Source organism: Squalius cephalus, assembly GCF_949319135.1.
Source record: "Squalius cephalus genome assembly, chromosome: 18".
Classification (NCBI taxonomy): Eukaryota; Metazoa; Chordata; class Actinopteri; order Cypriniformes; family Leuciscidae; genus Squalius; species Squalius cephalus.
The window spans coordinates 28,352,964-28,371,195 of NC_137139.1; the positions used below are offsets into that span (position 1 = coordinate 28,352,964).

General features: G+C 36.3%; 2 protein-coding genes across 2 annotated transcripts in view; one reads left to right on the forward strand and one right to left on the reverse strand.

Annotated features, from left to right (window-relative positions):
• Nucleotides 1–10,287, forward strand: part of vwa5b1 (von Willebrand factor A domain containing 5B1) — a 38,356-nt gene extending 28,069 nt beyond the window's left edge. Inside the window, exons 15-22 of the mRNA XM_079850369.1 lie at nucleotides 2,198–2,402; nucleotides 4,267–4,557; nucleotides 4,683–4,820; nucleotides 5,002–5,133; nucleotides 6,723–6,797; nucleotides 7,055–7,124; nucleotides 8,221–8,347; nucleotides 8,917–10,287. Coding sequence (XP_079706495.1) covers nucleotides 2,198–2,402; nucleotides 4,267–4,557; nucleotides 4,683–4,820; nucleotides 5,002–5,133; nucleotides 6,723–6,797; nucleotides 7,055–7,124; nucleotides 8,221–8,347; nucleotides 8,917–9,600 — 1,722 coding nt within the window. The 3' untranslated portion in view covers nucleotides 9,601–10,287. The remainder of the gene's footprint in view (nucleotides 1–2,197; nucleotides 2,403–4,266; nucleotides 4,558–4,682; nucleotides 4,821–5,001; nucleotides 5,134–6,722; nucleotides 6,798–7,054; nucleotides 7,125–8,220; nucleotides 8,348–8,916) is intronic.
• LOC307146410 (integrator complex subunit 11) overlaps nucleotides 1–18,232 on the reverse strand; it is a 229,447-nt gene that overhangs the window by 57,663 nt on the left and 153,552 nt on the right. The gene's annotated exons all lie outside the window — the stretch shown is intronic.

The window sequence follows — 18,232 nt, forward strand, 5'->3', positions numbered from 1 at the left end:
TTAAATAATATAAATAATTAAACATTTTTAAATACCATTTAATAAGCAACATTTTTTCATGTTGGTAATCGTATTCCTCAAGCCAGTAATTATGGTATTTATTATTTAAATATGAACGTATTTAAATAATATAAACAATAAAATATTTAAATATTATTTAATAAGCATTATGTTTCAATGTTAGTAATTGCATTCCTCAACATTTTGGGTACCCTGTAACATTTTTGTCAGGTTTCCTAAAAATGTGCCTCATGTGGTAACACAAGTTAAACTGGGTCATAAATATTACTATTTAATGTTTAATTAATACCACTACTGATTTCTTTTTTCTGAGAGTGTTGCTGACAACTTTTTACTGCTTCTATTTCATGACATTGTGTTTCTTATTCAATGAGTTCAGCGATACTCCCGCATTGCCGACACCCTGCCAAGAGACATATCGAATATCCAGCCACTTATGTTCATCTTCCGGGGTACAATTAGTTCTGACAACTGTGACAAAACCTTTGATGGCCATGATAACATTTCCAATGTCACGCTCTCTGAATGGGGAGAAGATATCAATAATCCAGGCGACACTTTGCACTGCAAGCAATTGGCCATGGAAGTTTTATCAAAAAGGGAGTGAGTAATATTACAGATGGGCAATAACAAGAGTCCTTGATTTCCCCTCAATGGATGCAATAATGACTTTAATTATCCTTATTAATGTAGCTCTTCAGCAGGCATACATTTCTCATTATCCAAACTGCCATTAGACCAGGTAAACAGAGAGACAGGCATGGCATGGTTAAGGTGAATCATTGTGTTCATAAACTCTCTCTACACAAGGTGAAATAAATTAGATTTGCTTTTGCTATGCGCTGCGTTCATGCTGGAAATAACCGGGGGAAACTGAATGCTCAATGTGAGCATAGAAACACAATCAGACTTGTCAGCATTAGCGTCAACATGAGCGTCACTACTTTGGCATTGTGATATTTTTCATAAGCTCAAGAAACATACAAAACAGCTGTTTTGATTGACCACTGGACCTGAAGCTGTCCTAATGCTAACTAGGTAAAAAAAAAAAAAAATCAGGTAAAATAATAATATTAATAATATTTATTTTTATATATTTATTGTTATTAATTTAAATATTAAATATTTAATTTTAAACAGTTATTCAAGTCAAAATATAATTATTTAATATTTCAATATTATTATTATTTAAATGTTGACATATTTAAATAATATTTATTTATTATACATTTTTAATTTTTTGACAATCTTTATTTAAATATGGTAATATTTAAATAGATTTAAATGTTACCATATTTAAATAATAGTGTTTACATTTTAATATTGTGTATATTCTTTTTTTTATATATATATTAATATGCCTATTTTTATTTTTTTATTATTTAATATACCTATATTCATAATTAAGTTATGACTGATAAATGTTTGATATTATAAATGTATATTATATTTGTGTGTGTGGTCTGCAGATTTCAAAGTAAAAAGTAAAATGAATTAAGATTGTTGTACTTTTCCCAATAAATTTACGGTAAAACTACTGAAAGCCTTTAAATATAATGCATTCTAAAAGTATTTTTAAAGCATTAATTATGCCTTGTAATGCATCTTATAATGTATTATATGATATTAATAATTGTAACCACAGTTATAATACATTATAATGCTTATCTATTTCTTAAATACACCTTTAGAAAGTATAATGCATTAAAACACATTTCAGATACAACAAGGAATCTGCTAATATTATAATGCGTTTTAGTTACAATTATGAAAATATATAATACATTATAATGTGCATTATGAATACCTTTTTAATACATTATACATAAAGGCTTAAAGTGAAGTGTTATAGTAACAAATTAACATTTGTGCATAAATGCACATAGCTCTGCTCTTAAAGGGAAAGCACTCTTTAAGAGAAATCAGAGTGCTCTTAAAGTGTTAAATATTTCCAACAATCTTACACTGTGACTTGGAGTTATTGCTAGATGATCTAAATATTAAAAAACATTTAAATACAGATAAATGTAGGTAACAGTGGATGACCGTCTTGTACTTCAGTTAAGCATTTGTAATAGTTTTGGACATTTTAGTTCGATTCAGGTAGAGTGCCCTTGCCAAGATGACCGCAGAGTGAACAAAGGGACTAATGAACTGTTGCTCATTTCTCCAAAAGCCACAGTTGGCCAGCCTGTGTGCCACATCCTCAAGAGGACGTCCCATCTCTGCTCACAAACCTCCAGTGCAGCAACACGAGGGTCTCCAGGGGGAGTCTAAGGTGGATCAGACCCACCCTGGCCGCTCTGCACAGGGTCCCGTGGTGGAAGACGGCTCCAGGTCTTCAACGGACAGCCCTTCTCTAGGCAGCACTGGCGATGCAGGTTAGTCCTTCACTAAAGTGCTTAAGTGCAAGGACAAAGATGTCAATTTCTGATGCATATTAATCTTAGCGCTGCTGGGGCTCAGAGTTAAGCTGACTTTTAACACTGTAATTTAAATACCCTTAATCAGCTGCGCAGTGTGGGGGCGTCGAGACACTTATCATATTCTGTGAGCGCAGACTGAAAAACTACTCATGAATCATCTAATAAGTTATAGTTGTAAAAAGAAAAATTATAAAGTGAATTTTTCTGATTTTGTACTGCTTGAACATTTTTCATCAGCTAGATATCACTAGAGGAGTAAAAACTCGCCCGGTGGTGATAATATCATTGTCCATTGAAGGTCATACTGTGGATGACTGTAAACTCAAGTTATTCAAACCTGGTACATTCATGGAATTTCCCAGAAAACTATCAAATGATTTTTATAGTGGAAAAGTCATAGAAATTCAGTGGTCAAAAAGTGTGGAAAATAATTAAAATAATTTGATGCATATTTTTAGAATAGCTTCCTTCGGCTATGGTGATATTGCAGGGATATATATGCTAGAGTTTTCTATGTAATTTATTATAATGAAAATGTAATTTATTCCTGTGATGGCAAAGCTGAATTGCAACATGATCCTGTGCTGATTTTGTGCTCAAAAAAGCATTTCTCATAGTTATCATTATATTATTATTTTTTCAGGATTCTTTGATGAATATAAAGTTCAACTGAACAACATTTATTCTTTTTCAGCACCATGAGAGTTGCATTTTTATGACGTCAAGTTAGAAGAAATTTCAAAACTACTTCTCAAGTTGTAAAACACGTTCCCCAGCTGATTTTTTAAAGCATATGCAAAAAAAAGGCATCTGAAGTACCTTAATTATATTTTGACATAGTCAACTAGACTCTTGAATCCTGTTCCTGGAGATCTACCTTCCTGCAAAGTTAAGCTTTAATGCCTGCTACACATTGTATGATTTTGGGCTGTCCCAGACAAAAGATGACCAATCGTGGCAATGGCTCCTAAATGGTGGTCCTACGTCGTACAGTGAGACAGGTTCAAAGATGGCCGTTGTCATGGTCTTACGACCAAACATAATCCGTGATCATTTTCTTAGCATGATCATCTCACAGTGTGTTTGCTGCTACGACCTACATCTACTGACTAGCCAATAAAAATGCAACAAGAAATTGCGTATTGTTCAGCGTGTCATTGCGCTAAAACTTACTTCCCTCAAGCTCCATTTGCAAAATTGCCATGCCAAATTGGCGTCTACTCTCTAGCCTTGACCGCGTCCATATTGGCTTCCACCTATTTTTTTTTTCAATGCTCATAAAAACCACAGTTGCCAAAGTGTGACTGATCTTGCTCTATTTGTTTTCCACTAGCGCATGCTGATGACGTGTTGTATTTTGCTATACTAACTTGCGTCGTAGCCTACGATTTAATAGGTGTCATCATTGTACAGTCTGCATACATGTTGTACCCAAGTTTAATAGATCCATGTTGTACAGTGTGATTTGTAATGATCTTCTAGGATTGCCAAAACCGCACAGCAGGCATAACCCTGATCAAACACAACTGAACTAGCTAATTACTGAACTCTGCAAGTACTGTAGATTTACAGGAAAAGGAGTGGGCAAGGATTTAGACAAACCACCAACTAGACGATTTTGAGAATATCCATCCAAAACGTCCTCTAGCCAGACCTAGCTCTGTAAAGCACAACAAGCAATGCTTGTGTTTTTACAGTTTTAACGTAAGCTCATTTAATACATTGAAGATGTTAAAGAGCTCATCCAATTGGTTAATGATGTTTTTCATCAGGGAATGCATCTGTTAATACTCCCAATATTATGTTTAATATCGAACAGATGGCTACACGCATCAGCTTTGCGAAGTCGAAACGCCCCAAGATCCTCACGCACCAGAATTCAGGGCCAGTCATGGAAAGGGAGATTGCAAAGCGGTCGTGTCAGGACTGCTGTGCGGGAAACCCGTGAAATGGGAGGTGATCTTTGACATTCAACCCTACCTAAAAGGTCGAGAGCGGGAGGAAAAAGTTCACGAGGACCTGTGGAACGAAACCTTCCATCACCTGGCGGGACGTTCCATTATTCAAGACTTTGAACATATGGTGGACAAAGAGTGTGAGATTGAGCATGGTGAGGAACTTGACTCGTAATTACCAGTTATTTAACTGATGAACTCTTATCATTTGTGGGATGTGAATGTTCAAAACATTACTTGCATATCTGACAAAATCCCTCAACTGTGCCGTTTCTTGTAGGTTCTGGGAGAAGGTACCAGCTTTATGCCATCCACACGAGTAAAGCCTGCAACATCTTGAGCAAATACACAGCGTTTGTACCTATTGATCTGGACAGCAATGAATATTTACCCACCTGCGTTGAGTATAGCCACCCTGGTAAGTCATTCTTCTAATTCATCTGAGCTTACAAGGCCTGGTAGTTGCAATCATTATATCAAAGATACTGTTCTCAGGAAGAAGAAAAGAGAGCGCAGGGAAACAGATGAAGCAGTCACTCCTGGCTTAAACACACAATTAGATTATGGTAATGACTCTTTGTATATCTGTTTATCTCCAGGGGAGGATCATAAACGAAGTTCGCACTGCAGTTCTCGTTCCGGCAGCAGGAAGACCCGTGGATACTCTGTAGGTCTGGGTCGGTCACAGTCTGGAGGTTTGTCTGGGCAAGATGACGCAGCACTACCCCACAGTAAGACTGAAGACAAAATACTGAATGTTAGGCTCATTTACAAGTGAGGAATTATGGGAACATTATCATTGAACCTCTGGGATCAAACCATGGAATAGAAAATATGGTAAAAAGTTATGAAATTTGGCACACTTATTAAATAGTCTCAACTTTTATCATACCCAATTTAGGGACTCTATTTTAAACTCTCTAGTGCAACTAACAGGTCAAAGTTCACATAGATTTTGCTTTAGGGTCAGATAATCTTGAAAATATGTTGGCATTGTGACATTGATATTTCAAACTGCTTAATGTATTAGCAAATTTGATGTTGAGGATGTAGTTTTCCATTGCTTTGGTCGATTGAAATGAAATTTAACAATTGTCATTGCTACCATGCTGAGGTACACAAGCAGTTTGTTGACCGTGCTACTGGTCAGAAATGTTTAAATATACTTTGGGATAACTTGGCCTGAAGTCATATGTGTCACATTTTTGAATGTCTACATGTTCACATACTATGTTTTTTTGTACAGTCCTCACTGACACCCTGTCCAATCTTCATCAAAGATCCAGTAACATCATAAAACGGACCAAAAACACACACTAAGTTGTTGTATGTTGGCAACACTTTTGCATAATGACATATGTCATGGTTCTGATAAAGTTTGGTCAAAATATACACTATACAGTTCAAAAGTATAAAATAAATAAATAAAAAAAGTCTGGGGCCAATAAGAAGAAATTAATACTTTTAATGAACATATTAGAATGATTTCTGAAAGACACTGGAGTAATGATGCTGAAAATTCAACTTTGTATCACAGGAAAAAATATTCAAATAGAAAAGTTATTTTAAATGATTTTTAGTTGAACCAGAATATTGTTTTATATTACCGATCATTACCTGATAACCGACAAAATTATGTTAAATTAGAATTAAGTTAGAAATTAAGTTAGAATGGACAAGTGTCTGTGACCCATTAAAAATATCAACATTTGTTTTGTTCAGTTTGTTCAAGGAATAAATTATACACAAAATATATTTCACCTGAATACAGATTAACAAAACGATTAAGTGCGACAAGTAGTAGCCTATACGCTGAGTTTCAATTAATTTTTGTGACGCGCGCCACAAAACTTCACGGAAAGTAAACCAAGACTGCAGAAAGCGCCATCCTGTTTGTTTTCTTTATTTTACAAAATCACAATGTTTTGTTTTCAATTGTGAGTGTACACGAATCAAAATAGACCCTTTACAGTTTCAAATGATGTCTTACTCTGTATGACCATAAATGATGGAGTCTTTTAAGTTGTTTCCGCTGTTATAATGAGACAAAGTCATTTGTCATTGTGTCGATTTGTGTCGTGGAAGTCTCACTACAGTCCAGTGATGAAATATTCGTGTCCTACTGCGTTGAACTACTTGTCCTAAAACTTACAAAGTGCATGTTATTGATATGCATGTTACTGTACTAAAGTCCACATGAATCATCTTCAGCTCAGACCCATTTACAAATGCACTTAGATTCCTTGGGTCACATTCAGAAAACGGTTTTCAGTCTAAACTCTGACGTCAAAAGGACTCATGTCTCTTCTTTGATCTACAGATGTTGACGATGGGTCCCGATCCCCCTGCAAAACTCCCTCCTCCTCCAGTTGGGAACGATGTAGCTCTTCTGAAGGTACTTTTTCTTTTTTCTATCTGGCTGTATTCAGGTGGTTATTTCACTTATTACAGACTTGCAGGTGTCCAAACAAACACAGCAGCATTAATCACTCAAGCTTGTAGCTGCTGAATTCATTAATTAGATTTGACCTAGAGGAGCATGGGTGAGTTTGAGTGCTCTTTGCCTTGGAGTGCAGTGTATTTGTTTGTGTGTTTGTGTGTGTGTGTTTGGCAATAGAAATGATCAGAATACCAACCTGCTCTCTCTTTCAGCCTCTCAAAGGAGTCCGTCGGTGACCTCCGACCACTCGCAGAGATCAGTCGAGAGCCTTTTCTCTGCCAGGTGGGTGTCGATGGAGGGAACGAATTGGGGAAAAGAGCAAACTACGTCCACAAATCAAGTTTTACAATTACAAACACTGTAATTCACAGAACACAAATGAATAATTCAGCAGTTTGCATCACTCATGCATCATTGTTTTAAATCATGAGTCGAATTTGCATTTTGATTGCTTTTAGTATTCTGTTGGGTGCATGTAATGAGTTCAACTCTCACCGAAGACAGACATTCATTAGTCATTAAAAAAATTAAAAACACAGGAGATGTGTAGACTGACAGCACAACAAAGTTCTGTGCAGGTATTAAGCCTCTTTTACAAATCATTTCACCATTCTTTCTTACAATTAAATGAGTCAGTATGAAAATGATCTTTAGGCAATGAGTGTTTGTTCTATTAACTTTGCTATTAGCAATTTCCTTCTAAAAAATGAGGCTTCTTGAGTTTAAGTGAATGTATGAAGTAAAGAATACTCTAGCTCGAAAAAGTGTGAAAATTAGAAGATATTAGTCACACAAACTCATTTTCAGTTTTAATAAGTTTAAAGTGTTGACATCATAGGCAGAGGGTGAATAACCTGCAGGGTAAAGCTGTGGGGGAGGGGCTCTGGTTGTGATGTCACACAATACTGTAGGCTTAGCTCATGAATATTAATCAGGATATGCAAGAATTGGATTTACTTGATCTTTGATGAATAAATAGTTTATGTAATGCTTTAATCTTTGATAACTTAATTTGATTTTGACTGGTTCAAATCCGGCCTGGATCTTATCTTAATCCAATTCAAATTCCCATGTGTTAAGCAAATAAAATCAATATTTAAGACAAAAGAGGGATGGTACACCAGACACCAAAATAAACATTTCCCTTTCGTGTCTGGAATCTCTATCCCAGTTTTACCTCTAGCTGTCACTTGAAATGTCAGCCGAACTAATGACCAAAACGTGAGGAGCGGCGCTATCAGGGATGTGTACATGCTCCGCAAATTAATGAATGTGAAGGGGCACATTTCACCAAGAAAAAGCACTTTAGACGTGCCTGTGCATTTAATGATGATAGTGAGGCACCGGAGTAAAAGGTGTTGTTTCTTTTTGCCTCTAGCAAGCTGAGCCTGAGCAGGACGCGTCTGCTGACGAAGGCGGCCAGGGGCTTCATGAGCCGGTCACAGAGCAAATTCAGCAACTCCGTTGGAGAGAGCGAAAATGACAACAAGGACTACATCCCTCTGGTTTCTGTCGACATATTCTGCTTTCAGGATGTTAATCCTCTGTGCCTTCAGTAGAACTTATCTAAAGTCAACATGAAATTGAAATTGCCCCTATTTACCTTTTTAATGGATGGTATTCTAATATATAACAATTCAACAGTAACAAACAATTTATGTTGAAAGGTCAGCATAAACTTATTTAAGAAATGGCTGACGTCATTGAGTGTATTGCATCCACTTGCCTCTATAAATAGCCGGTCAATACTCACCTTGCAAGCAAAGGCAGGAGTTTTTAAGTATAGTAAGTACCGGTAATAGATCTGGTGACATTTAACAAACACCGATCAATATCTCATGATTGCTAGGTCTGGTTAAATGAGATGTTTTATTTGAGTAGAACATATATGGGTCATGGGAATGACTCGAAGTAAATGGTGATGAGGCGTAACAAAATCAGTCGAGCGTATTTTTGATGCTAACATAATTAACAATGCTTAAAGACCTTAAACTGCTCCTTGAAGTTCAATCTCTGAGCTTGTTTATATGATTAAAACTGATTAAATAGACAGCATTTCTACTTCCTTTTGCAGGTGTCATTGCAGCTGTCCTGTGGGGCGTTCATGTTGGACAGTGCCTTGTGTGACGCCATCAACGTGCCCATAGACAAGCTAAAGTGGACGTCACCCTTCACCAGCCACAGAATCAGCCTTACCCACGTGTCCTACTCCGGGTCCCGGCGCTCTGAGAGCCTGGAGGTCCACCGCGGCTCCTCGCCTCCTCCAAAAGACTCAGACTTGAACTCTGAATGTGAGGAGCTCGCTTCCCGCACGTCCTCGTCCTCTTTCCAGGCCCGAAGCCCTCGGATGGAGGGCGAGCCCTCGCTGCTGGCCGGCTTCTCGTCTATGTCGACCGAAGCCCCACCGTCGCCCATCAACTCTTTGTGCGACAGCGGGCGAGGGTCTGAGTCTGAAATTATAGGGACGTCCCTGTCTGGCTCGCCCGGGAGCCTGCGAAGGGGTGTGCAAGACACCGAGGGGATGGTGTGGGCCACTGCTGTAGCTCTGGCCTGGCTGGAACACAGTTCAGCCAGTTATTTCATCGAGTGGGAGCTGATCGCGGCCAAAGCAAGCATGTGGCTAAATGAACAGATCATCCCAGAGGGCCGAGACCTGGCATCGGTCAAAGCCGCAGCCAATCAACTCTTCATCATCCTCAGACACTGGGATGAAAACCTGCAGCTCAACATGCTCTGCTACAACCCCAACAGCATGTAAGTCCTTATGGGGTAGGGACTAAACTTCAAACTATGCTAAATGAGGATTTTACTCTCCTTGATTTGTTTTAATGTTTATTGTGTGGGTTTTGTTTTAGTTTTATGAATAGAAATCGTATTTCATTACCATCCATCCAGAGGCCAGAAACATACTTTGCACAGATATGTAGGCGACAATTAATGTACCTTGCGTTCTTGCGTTACTGTGGCAGCAACAAACCTGTAAAAGACTGTATCCACCTTAGAGAAAAGCCCGGTTCACACAGCGACAAAGCAACGTGATCCCATTCATTTCAATGGAGATCTGGCAGTTTCTGGCGACACGAGTGATAGTGACCGTTGGCGACAGGATGTATGCGTGTCCAGCGACAAGACATACTTGAGATATGTTTAACTTTATGCCAATTAAGAGCGACTTTCAAGAGCGACAACCAATAGGAGTGAAGTCAGTGGAGTAGGGCTGCTCGAAAATCATAATCACAATTATTTTGGTCAATATTGAAATTATTTGATTGGTTATATGATCAAAGTCTTATTTTATGAATTACAGTCATTTTAAATATCAGTGAAATTTCACAATTAACGATATTTCAGCAAAAACTAATACTAGGTTAACTATAATGTAAGTAAAGGTCCTCAAAACAGTTAAAGACAAGTAAACAGTCAGCAACACCATAAAAACAAAAAAACTGACAAATAAATACAACAGAACAAAAATACAAATTAAATAAACTTTGCTTTAGCTGTATTAGGAAGATGTACTACCAGTGAAATACAAATAAGTAATAGCCTACAACAGAAACTGAATAAAGCAATCAAATGCTAAATAACACTGCTGTGTACATTAAATATAGACTAATCCTTATTAAAACTACAAAAGTTTTTCATTCAAGAGCAGTGAGTGATTTTATCATTGTCTTTTGTTGTTAGATTAACATTAATCACTGCAGCAGATTTATTAGGCTGCTGTCACTTTAAGAGCTTCACGGATCCAATACACTGCAGGGCTTAATGCTCAATTCCGATTTTTTGAAAAAATTAGATTTTTTCACATTGCCGTTCACATTTCCAATTAAATGCGACCTTTTGTGATCTCCTGTGTGAACGTGAACGTGAAATGACCCAGAAGTGACCCGCATGCGCAGAAGAGTACTCAACGGTCAACGACGTCACTTGTTGTTTGCGGAAGTAGCTAAACATGGATGTCAACAGTGGAGCTCGTTTAGCGATATTAAAGTTATTTTCCCAACGGAGCCAGCACAATAGGGTATATGTCGAACGCCGCATTACGAAACCGGAAAACAGAACGCATCGCTTCCGGTTCAGGTCTTTTGTATGTGCTTCATGCATTTTTTTACTGTTTTACTCAAGATAACTTAAAAGGAGCGAGCAAAGATGATCATAACCAATGTCCCTCGCATGTGAAGATCGATATTTAAAAGTAAAAAAAAAATAAATCTTCACACTAACGTTTAGATATTTAAATAGAATAAAAAGCCAATAACAAAGTGAGATAGGTAGGTTAGCTGATTACCTTAAAATTCCATAGATATCGGCATCAGTTCATACGGCTGTTAACACTTTCTATGACAAGCGGATGCGATGAGACCAGGTTTCCGGTTTCGTCATGCGACGTTCGACATATACCCTATTACAATCTTCCGTGTTTATCTTCTCATTCCCGCCTACTTCAACGCAGAATTATGACGTTTGTCGCGTATCAATGACGTGCGGGTCGGATACATGCGACCTGGCCGTTCAGACTGAAGTCGCATTTCAAAAGATCGGATACGTATCGGATTTGGACCACATACCCAAGTGGCCTGGGTCGCATTTGAAAAGATCGGATCTGTGTCGTTCAGACTGTCATGAAAAGATCAGATAGAGGTCGCATAGGGGCAAAAAAATCGGAATTGGGTCGTTTCAGCCTGCAGTGTGAACGTAGCCTTACACATATGCTTTCTTTGATTATCTTGTTTTCATAAACGTTGGAAGCCAAACGTATCGAAATCGAATTACAATTGATCCGTCACTACACCCTGTTGCCTGTAGTATTGGCGGAAAGATGGAAAAGTTCATTTTAGAAGTCAGCAACTTTATATTCAGTTATATTCCTATAATTTATGATATGTCTCTGTGTACATTCCAAAAAAAATATGTGAACCCAGATAAATAGCCACAATGGCACAGAGCACTTGCTGTTTCTCGTTCATCTTTATTATTAAGCATTTTGTGTACTGCTTCCATTTATATAGTCCTTTCCCTCCAAAATATTTGTTTTTAGTGGCAACTGATTGTTTGTCTACAGCATGGAATAACATCCGTTCATCCGTAATTCAATCGCAGTACTGTCGAAAAGAAGTAACGGGAGTAGTAAATAGCTGTTATGGCAATGTTGACAATGCAACCCATTCTTGTTGAATTCTGAATTGACATTTCAAAACTGTGAAATCGAGTTTGCATGCTGTAGCTAAAAGTGTTTGCGATCACATATTTGCGTAGAGTATATTCCGGGCCGTCACCACCCAAAATATTTGCATGTCTCCGCATTTCTTGTCAGTAAAATGGAGAGATTGGTTGTATTTTTAAGCTTGTCTCTGAAATAATAATGTGCATTTGGTTTAATGAACTGTCTGGTTGCTGCTTTGGAAGATTTTGTACCATAAACATTTAATCGTACAAAGCCTTATAGTGACTTTGGTTCATTAGTTGATGTGGTTGATTGCTACAGTCTGTACATGTGGCATTTCAGGCTGTTTTTGCTATCTGAGGATCCAGTCACTTGATAAGATGCAGTTACATGTATAACAACACACAGTGTACATTAGTTTGCCTTTACGATCATTAAAGATGTCAAATCGTGGCTGGAACGACACTTTCTATTGCTGTAAGCGCTCTCCAGTCTTAAGTGCCTAACCCTGGACTGTTTCTGGACTGTTGACATGAACGTTGTACTGTTACTGCAATGCGTAATCTAACTGATTCTTTTTCAATTGTTATTACTTTGCTGATTATATTTATGGCTGTGTATGTATTCTTATAGTATTTTTTGACGTCAGTTGAAAAATTTTACAGAAAAAGTATAATAGAGTGGCTGTACATATATGTTAAAAAAAGTAGCCTAAATAAGAAAATACAAAAGCTAACGTTCTCTTGTTATATCGCAGCGGTTTATTTTATTATTATATGTATTACTCCTCAGGTATTGCTCTTGAGTCCTGTTGTCGATGTAGATGCATGAGTGGTTTGTGGAAAGATCTTTCATCTCAAGGTTCTTTACTGATTTAAACCTCTCCCATGCGCTTGTGACGGTGGCAGCTGCTTTGTGAAAAGTGCATCGCGTCAATCAAGTGTACTTTGTGTGGAATTCTGTTTAAGTTGTGCGTAAATTCTAGTGCAAATCTGGACTGTGTAACTGCATGCAATAAAGTTTATTGGATGAAAAAAGGGGTCTCGTTTTGCCATCACTATTTCCACTAAAATGCAAAATATTAAAAACATAACATTGCAGGATTTCTGGCTGCATTCACACGACAATATGAAGGCCCATATGAAGAAAAAAAAAAAACATGCTTTTGTAAATCATAATTACCGGTATTATGACTTAGTCATAATTTAAACTTTCTCATGATTCTAACTTTTTATGTCATAATTGTAACTTAATATATTTAGACTTTTCATGACACAATTATGACTTGTTAGGTCATAATTATTACTTTTTAAGTCATAATTGTAACTTTTCATCTTAAAATGTGACCCTGGACCACAAAACCAGTCACAAGGGTCAATTTTGAAGATTAACCCTTGTGACTGGAAGGGTTGAAATTGAGATGTATACATCATCTGAAAGCTGAATAAATATTCTTTCCATTGATGTATGGTTTGTTAGGATAGGACAATATTTGGCCGAGATGCAACTATTTGAAAATCTGGAATCTGAGGGAGCAAAAAAATCGAAACATTGAGAAAATCGTCTTTAAAGTTGTCCATTTATGTTCACGATTGTGCGGCATTCACTCACAAAAATAAATGTTTTATATATTTACGGTAGGAAATTTACAAAATATCTTCATGGAACACGATCTTTACTTAATATCTTAATGATTTTTGCCATAAAAGAAAAATCGATAATTTTGACCCATACAATGTATTGTTGGCTATTGCCACAAATATACCCGTGCGACTTATGACTGGTTTTGTGATCCAAGGTCACAAATATGACTTAGTATGTCATAGTTTCCAATTTTGTCAATTATGACTTGTAGTTCAGAATTTCAACTTCTTATCTCAAGTACAGTATATGACTTAGTATATCATAATTGAAACTTTTATGTCACAATTATGACTTTTTAGTTCATAATTTTGAATTTGTAATGGTATTATTTTGACTGTCAATTTCAACTTTTGATCTAATAATGAATTATTTCAAAAAATTACTTGATTCCGACTTTTTGATGTCATAATTATAATATAAACTTTTCATCTCATAATTGACTTAGTATGTCATAATTTTGACATGTCACAATTATGACTTTTTAGGTTATATTTTACTTTTTAATGTTATAATTTCGACTTATGTCATGAATATGATTTGGTATGTCATAATTATGACTTTTTATGTCAATTTCCCAAAGCAGAATCATTTTCTTATGTGGCATAAATGGGCTTCCATAGTATTGTCCATTCACAGAGAGTTTATTTCCTTTTTTTGTTGTGCCTCCAACCTCACCAAAGGCAATACATTTTGCAGCCAGTAGATGTTGCACCACACTTTCAAAATAAAGAAAGAAAGGGTGCTGTTTTTGTCAGAATGCCGCATTTACCATCCATATGACAGCTTGATATACTCTCTCTCTCTCTCTCTCTCTCTCTCTCTCTCTCTCTCTCTCTCTCTCTCTCTCTCTCTCTCTCTCTCTCTCTCTCTCTCTCTCTCTCTCTCAAATATGCATTGTATAGTTTAAGCTTATTAGTCTGGCATTCATCAGGGAATTAAACTGCAACTATAGCTCAAAACAATGAAATCTAGCGTCTCTTTGTTACTCATGAAATCTCTCTCTTTTATGAGTCATGCTAATGTCTGTCCTGCAGCAGACGCCACGCTTTAATTATATCAGTTACCACTCAGTGGGGTAAAAATGGCTTCAGGCACGAAGTCAGCATCAATGATAGACAATGATAGTATGCTTTTGATGATGCTATGATGCACAATTACAAGAAAGAAAGAGACGGTGCAAAAGTTCAGAGGGCTGCTAATTAGGGTTAATTAAAAAATACCAGAACCAAATGGATTTCATGACATTAACGACAGGAGTTCTTGAACGTTTGCACTGTGCTAAAATGCTCTGACAGTGTTTCTTGGAATCAGCAGTTCAGTGAATCTGTGGTGACGCAGCACATGAAATTGTTTTATGTCCAATAATATGTCTTAGTAAGATTATATTTAAATGCTTAGTTTTATGATTAAAGCTCTGTAGTTTTTTATTTTGGGGGACAAAACATAATTGGATACTTATATTTTAACATGATTTTTCTAAAAAATGATCTATGAATATAATCAACTAAACCAAAGTTTATTTTATCTTGAAATATTAACAATAATTTAAAAGATATTCTTATGTTTACTTAACATTTCACAGCAAAAACATGCCACATATACCACGACCTGAAGGTAGACATTTTTAGTTACTAAAAGGCCTTGCTTGAAAAATATATACTGTCAATCAAATCACAGAAGGCATGTAGTAGATTGTGTATAAAATGTTTTTTTTAGCAATCATGATCATGTTAATAATTTAGAAAGTCGTGTATCAAATATGATATAGCCTAGCTTTAAAGTAAAATGTTACCAAAATGTGATAAATTAAAAATAAAGGTTGGCGTTGATGGTTCCATGAAGAACCTCCATGGAAACTAATTTGCATAAAAGGTTCTTAATAGTGGGAAAAGGTTCTTCAGATTATTAAAATGTTCTTCACACTTCTAAGAACTGATCAGTGAAAGGATGGAGAACCAAAAATGGTTCTTCTGTGGCGTCAGTGTGAAAACCCCCTTTTGGAACCTTAAGGAATTTTATGAGATGTATTAATAAATGAGAGATGACATACCAATGCACAATTGTTTGTGGTCAGTCAGTGTAGGCTGTTTGTTTCTTGCAGTGATTATGGTTTTCTCTCAGCCTTGCATTCACAATCATAATGGGTTTCCATTAGCATGTATTCTAGAATAGTCTACAGACATTAGCATAATTAAATTTCCTCTGTCCTCACGCACAACCAACTACAGGTCTCATTACATGACGCAGCAGGTTTGAGACACTGCAATACCCTGTAGAGGGAACACATACTGAGAAAAGGGGAATATACTGATTTTGAAGGGGAAAAACTTACTGGATTGAACTTCTGCTTCTTTAACCATTCTTTTAGTACTTGACTCTTAAAAAGGTTCCAAAATGGGGTTTTCATGCTGATGCCACAGAATAACTATTCAGTGAACAGTTCTCAAAAGAATCATTTTTTCTTAAAGGGGTAGTTCGCCCAAAAATGAAAATTCTTTCATAATTTACACACCTTCAAGTTGTTCCAAACCTGTATGAGTTTCTTTCTTCTGCTGAACACGAAGATATTTTGAAGAATGTTGGGAACCAAACAGTTGATGGACCCCATTGACTTCCATAGTGTTTTTTTCCCACTATATGGAAGTCAATGGCTACCGTCAACTGACAAAGATGAATGAATACTGTAACAAATGCATTGCTCATTGTTAGTTCATGTTAGTTAATACATTTAACTAATGTTAGCAAATGAGACATTGTAAAGTGTTACCAAAATATTAAATCTCAATTAAATCTTAATTGTTTTTCCTAGTTATTCTCAGTTAAAATAGAGAAAATTAAGATTTGATTAAAATTAAGTCATTCATTTATTTAAATAGCCCTATATACAATGTTTCAATGCATCTTAATAAACAAGAAAATAACAGTATTAATGCTGCAATGCAATTAATTATAAAGCAAATACAATTTTGTCTGTAGCAACCCTAAAAGACAAATGTGTTATTATTCAGCTCAATTTAGTTCAATAGCAGTGTGAATGTTGCAAAGTTCGTTTAGTTATGAAGTGAACTCAGTTCTCTACTGAAGATAAGTGTCATGTCAGTTCAGTTCATGTCGATGTTACAGAGTCCATCAATTCTGAAACGAATTTGATTTAGCTAAACATCAGCTCTACAGAAGACAATTCTCATTATCCAGATATCCCAAAAGTTTCAGAAGAGATCTCAGTAATGATTTAAACTGTGATCAGATTTCCAATCAAAAGTCAGAAACATTTCCCATCCAGTTTCCAATAAATGTCTCATTTTATTTCTTCTAACCAATGATATTACCATCTGATATCACCACTGGTTAACTGGTGATGTAACATGTGATCTCATTTGCATACAGGAAGTTAGGTTTACTGTTCAGAATTCCGCAGTCATCAAACATTCATGGATGTCTGTGCAGATATCATCTATAAACCACTGATCAGTAGGAGGATGTCACCGACGGGACCTTTTGATGTGTTGTACTGATAGTCCCTGATGTATTACCCAACACTTTCACACGAGGAACGGATTCGCCCTTGTGCTTCACTGCTTATATTCTTCTCTCATGTACAGACTCTTATTTAGAAAGTATTAATTGTGTGGAACGAGAAACACACCTTTTACATGACATCTTTCACACTTTTGCACACAGCGGCGAGGTGTTATTTGATGTTTTGATAATGACCGCCGAGCATAAGGGGCAAAGCACGCGCAGAAACAACTGAAGCAAGAATCCTGATGACAGGTCTGTAGTTAGCACATAAGACATTAGAGACAGCACTTTTAAGGCTGCACAAAAACAAGAGATATTTTATGCTGTGCTTGTTTCTATGGCAACTGTAAGCATTGTTAAGCAGGCCTTGAATAATGTACTTGACATAAGAGCTAAAATAAATGACAAAAAAACTAAAGTTTGGGTAATTTGATCAAGTCATGCTCAAACTTATTAGTGGTGCATCACAACTACTATTGCACATACTTTGGTGTAATAAATCCTTTTTTAGTTTATAAGACCTGGTGGACAATTTTCATTTTGTAAATGTTTTTCATATGACAATATGTGACCCTGGACCACAAAACCAGTCACATGGGTCAATTTTTTTTAAAATTGAGATTTATACACCACATGAAAGCTGAATACGCTTTCCATTGACATGGTTTGTTAGGATAGTACAATATTTGGTCGAGATTCAACTATCTGAAAATCTGGAATCTGAGGGAGCAAAAACTCAAAACATTGAGAAAATTGCCTTTAAAGTTGTTCATTTATGTTCGCGATTGTGCTGCATTCACTCACAAAAATAAATGTTTTATATATTTACAGTAGGAAATTTACTAAATATCTTCATGGAACATGATCTTTACTTGATAGCCTAATGATTTTTGGCATAAAAGAAAAATGTATGATTTTGACCCATACAACATATTGTTGGCTATTGCCACAAATATACCCATGCGACTTATGACTGGTTTTGTGATCCAGGGTCACATATTTAAAGTAAATTTTAAATTTTTTTTATTGTTTATATTTTAGTACAGCATGATCTGAC